This window comes from Lygodium microphyllum, chromosome 29, assembly GCF_053477565.2.
Source record: "Lygodium microphyllum isolate KBCC chromosome 29, Lygodium_microphyllum_v1.1.10, whole genome shotgun sequence".
Lineage (NCBI taxonomy): Eukaryota > Viridiplantae > Streptophyta > Polypodiopsida > Schizaeales > Lygodiaceae > Lygodium > Lygodium microphyllum.
Genome location: NC_141163.1, coordinates 48973664 through 48983052, shown reverse-complemented (window position 1 = coordinate 48983052; position 9389 = coordinate 48973664). Strand labels below are relative to the sequence as shown.

At 39.7% G+C, this 9389-nt stretch overlaps 1 protein-coding gene across 1 annotated transcript; it reads left to right on the top strand.

Annotated features, from left to right (window-relative positions):
* Positions 1–982: 982 nt before the first annotated feature.
* Positions 983–3504, top strand: LOC148010597 (uncharacterized). The gene has a single exon (XM_087672160.1). The coding sequence runs from the start codon at positions 1252–1254 to the stop codon at positions 2968–2970; it is 1719 nt and encodes a 572-aa protein (XP_087528286.1). The 5' UTR covers positions 983–1251; the 3' UTR covers positions 2971–3504.
* Positions 3505–9389: the final 5885 nt, after the last annotated feature.

Below are 9389 nucleotides of genomic sequence, written 5' to 3'. Positions count from 1 at the left end.
TATGTGTGTGTGTGAGAGAGATTTACACACAAACACACACACACACACACACACACACACACACATGTTAATGGCCCATTGTACAATATTATAATAGATTGGAGTCAACACAAGAAATGTGAATTGCAAAATTTGTAAAAGCATCGACTCGTCCATAGAAACATCATAATAAATAAGCTGTAGAATCTTAATTTTGCTTCTTAAAAGGGAACTTACAATCATAGAGTGATGAGAGAGAGTGTATGACAACATGAAAAGATCATAATTACCATGTAATACAAGCTTAAGATTTTCAACAATAGGAAACACTTATGGAAACAATATTTCTACCTTGCACACCGACATCATATGAAGATGATTAAGCAGTCAGCATGCCCACTGCCCAGATATCTATGGCAGCTCCCATTATAGCTACTTTTATGGAAAGGTGTTCATGGAAAGTTGATCTTAAGCCTTTAGGTGTAAATGCTTGAAACTAAGTAAGAACTCGGAAGAAGAACAAGAGGAGACTCGAGAGGCACTCGATAGTCCATTTATAGATCATGGCCTTGCTAGAAGCCATTAATGCAATATTAGCATTGTTGTTGTATGCAATATTAGCGTTGTTGTTTTTGGACGTACGTAGTGGGCTCTTGCTATTGGGCTGGCAAGAGACTATATTGAGAAAAGCTTCGAGCCTTATGGTAGGAGATTTTAGTGATTATTGTGGATTCGAGAAATGCACCCGAGCTATTTATGGATTATGGCCCGTGACTTCGGAAGGGTGACATCATGGATTCAGCCATGTGGGCAAACAGGCGACAAGCCAAAAAGGCAAGCGCCCAAGGCCCCAAGCTCCAGGGAGGAGGGGGTTTCCTGGTTGGTGTGAAGAGCTGGGAATCCAAAGATGGGACCCACCTCATGCCAATTTCCTTTTTTTTTGTCCCTCCAAAATTTAAGCAATTTTCTCAAAATCTGCCTTCTCAGCATTTTCCATGTTCTCATGTTGGTCATCTTTCCTCTCATTCAAATGCATGTGTTTCTGCCTACCCATCTTGCTTTAGCTGGCTGGCTATGGCTTCCCCCTCTTCTCTTTGGATGACCTGACATGGGCTCGCCCGCCCTCTCTTCCTTTGTCACCCAACCTTAGCTGCCTGGCTATGGGTTCCCCCTCTTCTCTTTGGATGACCTGACATGGGCTCGCCCTCTCTTCCTTTGTCACCCAACTTTATCTGAACTCCCAACTAGGAGAGAGGGACGGTGGGGAGGATCATGAGGACTGTGTTTGAGACTGTGCAGTCCTACCTGGGGCTCTTCTGTGAAGATAGGAAGCCCCGGAAAGAGAAAGGCTATGCCTTCCCTTGTGTGTTTGGCACATCTGCAAAGGCCAAGACAAGGAAGCACAGGGACTCATCCAGGCGTGTCCACTCGGTCGATTCGAGCCCCCCTTCGGTGGATGATGACACCAATGAGTCGCGCCTGTACTTGATTAAGCCCCGGATGGACAAAACAAGGTCTCTTGGCATCATGCGCCACAAGTTTCATGCTGCTGGTCGGCCTTCAAGGCCTCACAGTACTCTTGAATCCTTCAGACACGGCTTGTATGAGCCCTTTGATGAATGCGCCACGGAGTATTACTCTTCTTGCAAGAAGAGAGGGTCTCATCATAGCAGGGTTGGGTCTAAAGCTCCAATCCGGATGGATGCCGATCATACTGAGACAGAGACTTCATGTGATTCTGATGAGTCCAGGCATGATAGCATACCTTCTGAAACTGGGGTTCGGGTTAGTGCGTTTGGATGCAGGTATTCATGTGAGAAAGATTGTGTGTCTGGTCAGTTTCCTTCTGACAAGCAAGGGATCGAGAGCTTCAATGTTGGGTCTCAATCATCAGGTGCACTTGATGATGGGAAGGAGGAGCCTGAGGTGTCAATGGTAAGTGATGCAATTGGACCTGTGAACCGAGTCTCTGTTGAATCTGGAACAGATGTCTCTCAGCTGACAAACACAGATTGTGAGGCATCATATCGCCAAGAAGAAAAGGACTTTGTGAATGATGAATGGCTTGACAAGGAAGAGAGCAGTGGAGAAGGTGACTTTGTTCTCTCTCCTGCAAGAGGGTTGCGAAGAAGCTTTCCTCCTCCTTTGAAATCCCTTGCAATTCAGAGCTATCGTGGCAGGAATGGGAGAAGCCCTGGAGCATGTGCGGCAGGCTATTGTCTGCGCTCCCTCAAGAAAGATGGCCGGTTTGTGCTCAAAGAGGTGAAAGCCCCAACACAGCGGTTCTTTCGAGTTTCGAGGAAAGATGGTCGACTGAAGCTTGAGTTGATCAATTCTGCAAATGACTCAAGTGTGGACGATACTGCAAGTGATGGAATCTGTGATCAGGAATACCAAGCACACCAGGCCTCGGAGGTTCCAAGCTCAACGGATGTGAGCATGGAAGTGGCTCATTTGAACAGAGTTGTGCATCATTTGAATATCACAGAAAGAAGACCAAGTCATGGAGATACCTCTGTGGGTTTAAATGCAGATCCCCAAAAGGCTTTGGAGGCCATGTCGATAAAGCACGAGGCTTGTGACAGGTTTGGATTGAATGCTTCAAAAACCAATGCAGAAGCTCCAGACAAATCTGACATGTTTGGACTAGGTATGATACCCCCAAGCACATCAGCTACGCATGTTAGTTCAGTAAGTTTTGACATGAGTTTTGATGTTGTCAACAAGTCTGCAGAACTATGTGATGAGTCAATGGGACTATATAACACCATGGGACCGTTCTGTCTAATCAACTCAGAGAAACTGGACCACCAGAGTGTGGGAAAAGCAAATGAGATGGGGTCAAGTTTGAATGAGAGAGGGGTTCAAGGAGCAGAGACACCCTATATTGATTCACTGCCTGGTCCAGGATGTTGTGAAATCACCACTTTGTGTATTCAGCAAAGCACTAGCAGTTGGGTGCATCCCATGGACTGGGTACCTGCTTTTTGAAACATTCAGCAGCAAAATTGCTGATTGTTTTTTACTCATTCCATTGTGTAGCAGCTTCTTTCTTGTGATTCTTGAATGAAGGTTAAAGAAGGGTGCACATACATTCAGGAGTGGGCATGCTTTTGTAGAGAAGATTAGAGCTATTGGATGTGTGCTCTTTACAAATGAACAAATATTTCAAAACACGCTTGAGTTTTTGCATAAACATTGTTCTAACGATCAGTTCTAATAGCTTGGCAGTGAGTCCATGCAGCAATTGAGAGATTACACCATATAGACATTAAAATAAGCTGCAATTGTTAGAGACCTACCATGGAAGTAGACATGCTTTTGAATGTTGGAGGGTGCAAAATGTTGTGTTAGTAGAGCAAAAACACCAACTATGCATGTTGTCACTTGATGAAGGATAGACCACTTACCTCTTATACGCATCCATTTTTTGGTGTTGGGGGGTGTGTGGGGGGCAAATGTTGTAAGCTTCCCCTAGGAGGATTTCCTTCTAGCTTAGCTCGTATGAGAGGAAAGGAAGAATAATAGTGTATCTGTCCGCATTGTCTTAACAATTAATGATAGATTATTACGTTGATGGCATCCAAAATCTTCAATTCTTGTATGAAAGTTCCATGGAATAAATGTCGGGTTAGCATTGATCTCAGCCTCTTTTCTCTTATTATATTTAGCTTAAATCTTTCCTCTAGGCACCTTCTATCTAGTCCCTTGTTTGAAAATTCCATGTCCCCCATACTATGATCCCCTTCATGCTAAGTTTGGTAGCCGATTTGTAGTCTTCTTCGATAGATTGGATTGAGGTGTCAACCATATCAAGTCAGTAGACTAGCACAATATTTTTGCAGATTTTTTAATTGTGATAAATTGTTTGTATTTCTACTAGGCCTCCCACATTTGTTTGATTAGTGATGATACTCCATAAGGCTTGAATCTTTCTTGAGAGAAGATAATAGTATAGAGGGGGAGGTTGGTCCATCTAGGGTAGAAAGCTACCACAAAATGTTACTGACTATGGAGGAAGCGGATTGACTAGTCATCTTTAGGGTGTTCAAGGCATCAAATAATCCATGTACTTGTGAGCTTATCAGCCACACCGTTTATGTCTATTATTCCTAGTCCTCATTGTGTCTTAAGGAGAATATGAACTTGCCATGAGACTTTAGGGGTCTTGAATTTATTAGAGTCTTCTCCCCATTATAAACTCCTACACACTTCCTTGAGTTGATTAAGACACATATTGGGTGGACTCCAACAAGGATAAAAGTAAATGCATGAGGATATAAGTATGTGCTTCAAAATGATTGTCCTACATGCAAAGCATTGTCATAAGTCATTCCACTTCTCTAGTTTGGCCTATATTTTTCCCATTACACAATGCCACCTTTGCCTTAACTTTAACTCCAGAACTCATAGGAATGCCTAGTAGCCTAAATATCACACCCTCTTGAATAGGTTGGCGTCTAGCCTCTATAATCCACTTAGGGGGTTCTTTAATGAAAGTTCATGCTTGTTTTCTAGGATTAACTTTGGATTTAGAGGCTAGACAAAATATTTCTAGACATTCCCAAAAGGTAGCTATGGAGATCAGATCATTATTTAAAGTTTCCAAAGTGGAATCAATATCATCAACAAAAAGGTTTAAAATCATGTCCTTGCCTCCATGGGGAGTTTTCCTTTCTCTCTTTGGTCTTGAATGAGCCATACAAGTCCATCAGCAACAATGGCAAAAAGTAGGGGCCTGATGGGCACTCTATGTTATTGAACATCCAAAAGGGAATGGGGTTATGAGTCTCAATTTATTGCCATTCTTGTGGTTGTGTGCCTAATGAGGACATATACAAAGGTAATAACCTATCTTCCAAGTCTTATATCTAGTAGTGATCATAGGATGCAATCCTACTCTACTCTATTGTATGCTTTGTTAGAGTAAGTTTTTAGAAAGGCACAACCTTGATTGGCTTCTTGGGCATGTTCTAACCCCTCCCAGAGCCTAATTATAGCATCCAATATATACCTTCCTTTCATGAAGCCCTTTTTTTGGATCAAGGCATCAAGATGGGTAGTAAGTCTTTTACCTAATGTTTTGGCAGAGACCTTGTAAGCTGAATTAAGATATTGGTTTCCAATTACACAGGTTCTCCTCCTCATTCTTTGTGCACCCTCATTAATACAGGAGCGTAGGGCTCCATGCTAAATTGCCTCTCTCCAAACATCCATAAAGGGGGTTAAGACAACTTGGTATGTTTGGAAAAACTTACTAGGCAAGCCATCACTGCCAAGGGAGTCTCCTTTGGATAGGAATGCTATTATGTCTATCGATTCCACCACTTTAATATTTGAGTCTAGCTATACTATGAGGTACTTATATTTCCTAGAGTGTGAGATCTTAGCCTTGGCAATAGTTTGTTGTTCTATGGGTTAGCTGACTTGATTGAAGATATCACAGGAATAGTCATGTGTAATAACTAGGTTGTCGACACTGCAAGTGTTCCACCCTTCTTTTGCAGGATGGGAATCCTATCCTTATTTTGTTTTTGTTTAAGCCATTAAAATGTTTCCATAAGAGGGTCTCTCAACTTTGGCTAACCATCACTCGAAGTACACTTGTAACCCTCCACTTCAGTTAGTTCCTCCTTTCTAAGGGTGCCATTGGCTTGGATGAGATCTTCCTGAAGGTGGATTTCACCTTGGTATATTTTTGTTTCTAATTGTATTACCTCTTGATAAGCCTCAGTAATGAAACCATCACAATAAAGCCCAAGTGAAGTAAGACATTCCATCTAATAAGTATTCTTGATTCTTATAACTACTAAAATAGGAGTTAATAAATATAGTAGCTTTTAGGAAAGGTAGAGAAAATGAGCAAAAAGCTAAGGATTAAGGTATAAAGTAAGAAAAAAAAATCAAAGAAAGACCTCAAGTACAAAAAATATTGGCTACTATAAATAACAATTGAAGCCTGCATAGTTAAAGAAATTGAGAAAAGACCAAAAGAACAACATTTCAAAGCTAGTAAAAGTAGCAATTACTGCAATAGTAATGTGGTACGAAAAGTTATTGAGGTTCAAAATGCAAAAAATAGGTAGACAATACTAAGATGAGAGCAAAAAGAGGTAATTATTCGAGGTATTTTAGGCTCAAGCATTGCTAAAAATAGAGTTATTTAATTAATATTTATCTTTTTAAAATTTGCTGAAATTTTCGAAGTAAAAATCAAAGCATCAAGCTCACTCCTTTGTACACTAGATAAATTTGTTAATAAAATCTATTTTCTTATCTTTAAATTGATGATCCAATATAATCTATCTAAATTACGAAAAAATCTACAATGTCAAGATATTTTAACTACAAATCCCATGCACAACTTGAGAAGGCCCGTGTAAAACTAGTATTTAAAGCTTATAAAGTGAAAAGAGACTCATTTTTTGTTATGCAAAGTTCCTTCTCATCTCTGTACTTTGTGTGTGTGTGTGTGTGTGTGTGTGTGTGTGTGTGTGTGTGTGTGTGTGTGTGTGTGTGTGTGTGTGTGTGTGTGTGTGTGTGTGTGTGTGTGTGTGTGTGTGTGTGTGTGTGTGTGTGTGTGTGTGTGTGTGTGTGTGTGTGTGTGTGTGTGTGTGTGTGTGTGTGTGTGTGTGTGTGTGTGTGTGTGTGTGTGTGTGAGAGAGAGAGAGAGAGAGAGAGAGAGAGAGAGAGAGAGAGAGAGAGAGAAGCATCCTCTTTCTTCATTCTAGTTCCCCTCCTCCTCCTCCTCCTCCTCCTCCTCTTCTTCTTCTTCTTCTTCACATGTAGGAGAATAGAAGAATGTATCATAGATGTGGGAGCAAAAAGGACCTTCCATTACTTGTGTGCCTTGATTCAAAAAGCAAGCATCAAGGCTTCGGATTTAGAATTCAATTATAACAAAGGAGAAGTATCGATATATTTTTCTCACCTTCTCTTTTTAATTTTTCTTATTTACTTGCATTCCTGGAAGAATAACTAAAGTAGGCAAGAGGTAGAGAGTGACAATAGGAGATTGAGCAAATTGTATGAGAGATAGATGGGCCAAGCAAGAGTGAAACTCTTGAATCAATAAGAGTATTCTCTCAATGTCCTCCCATTGAGCTCATAGAGCACAAAATTATTGTTTCATTATGAGTCTATTGCCAAGGGTGATGGAAATTACGATGGTGCTCTATGTAAACACTAGTTGGAGGACTAGGAAGTGAAGGATTGAGTGGTAATCTACTCTCTAGAAGGGATACTAGCTTTAAAAAGCTACTGGACTAGAGCAAGGAGGATTACTAAAACCCATTAAAATAAAAAAAAACCGCAAAATTTTCTCACTCTATGCATGTAGAATTATTCACTTGAGCTCTATTGATGTGCATAGAATGCATTCAAGATTGGGATACGAAACAAAGAGATCCAAAAATAAGAAAATTTTTTCTATTCCTTCCATAAATGTCCAATAAAGTAAGCATGTTTTGATATTTATCAATCAACATGATCCATGGCTTGAGTTAAAAGGTCAAAATTGTATTCATTTATTAGATTGTAATTGACTATACTTATACTAAACCTCAACATAAGCATATGGAAGAAATTACATAAAATGCTTTTCTTGAAAGAGAGGGAAATTTTTGAAATTTACTATACCTTTTGTCCTTAATCTCAAATCTTAAAGAGAATGTTGCATCTATAGATAAGAGCCTCACCTTATGGATGAGCATCCAAGGCATATTTTAAAAATCCCTTATTTGTGAATTTTCCATGAATAAGACGCACCCTTTTTCTATTCAAGATTCTTTGGAAAACCCCTTTAAATGAGACCCTCTTGTATGTAAAAAGTACAAAAATCGCAATTAAAAAATCCCTTATTTTTAATCCACGTAATAAGATTATACATATTTTAGTGACCCATCCCTTGCCCACCAAGATAATTTTATATCAATAATTTCTTGCATTATCTTGGACTTGAGCTCAACCAAAAAATAGTCTAGAATGAGAGTGTGCTGCAATATTGAAGAATTCCCAAAATCCATCCTTTCAAATGAAAATTCCACCAAAATATCCCTCGATGTGAACCACCGTGAGGTTATCATCCACATACTTGCAAGGTTTAAGGATCAAAATCATTCATGACATTGAGGAGATAACACTTGAAAGTTTTCTTGGCATTGAATAACACCTCTAATGCTTTTGTAGAGTGGATTCTTCCCTTCAAAGGCATGGAAGCTATCCTCTCGACATTACCCTCAAGGTGGACCACCTCAATCATATCATTCACCTCATAACAATTATTTGACATCATCTCAGGGGTATCATTTCATAACACTTGTGAAGGCCTTATAGTGTCCACGTGTGCTACCACAATATTGGAGACTTCATAAGCTCCCCTTTCCAAGGCATTTCTTGCCAAAATCTAACCTCAAGATAAGCCAATTCAAGGCTGGGATAGCTTGATTCTTAACATTCTGGAGTGCTTTTTGCCATCCACTTCAAAGAGCTAAGGTGTGTGATTATCATAGGCACCCACAAGGCCATCTTAGGGGTGATAGGTGAAATAGATAATTCTTCATAATGACCTTAAACTCATAAGTATAGGTGATAGATCCTCTTGAGGTTACCTTGATAGTTTTTGAAACTAGATTTTATTTTTTGGGTGTTGATGCTCACCACCTACTTCCAAGCAAAAGACAAAGAACCATAACACCACCATTAAACAAAGACCTTGCCATCTTGAAAGCTTTTAAGCCATAGAAAGAAGGTAGAGAAGAAGAAGCACAAACCATAAAGAGAGAAGGCTAGCCTAGCATGATAGCCTAAATTTGCCACCGAGCGAATCGCTAAGTGTAAGAAGAGTTAGCATCTTCTTGCAGAAGGAGCAGAGAGATATAGTCCTCTTAGCCAACGTCGCTTAATCTATACCACTAGGAGCATTGCTAAAGAGAAATCTAGCCATCTTGAAAGCCTTTAAGCCATGGTTAGAAGGCAGAGAAGAAGCTCAAACCATAGAGTAAGAAATTTAGCATGGCCTAATAGCCCCAAATTTAACACCAAGTCAAATGCAAGGTGGAGTAATAGTGCCTTCTAGGAAGGAGCTAAGAGATATGCAATCCTTCACGTTCTTGCCCTATGAGATATTACAATAAAATATATATTAGATTAGAAGTTGATGTTAACATAGTTGATATTCAAGTGATAGAAGCATGAGAAAGTGCACCCACCAAGAATGTACACCAACTTACTATGGATGATGGTTGAAAAGTTAAACCTATTGGAGTCCTTAATGATTTGATGGATAAAAATTACAAGATTGTGATATCCAAATTCCCTTGTGGTATATGAGTAATGTTAATTATGATAGTCTCGCAAGTAAAATTACAACATAATACTCATTTGCCATTGTGGTAATGAGCAGTATTGAT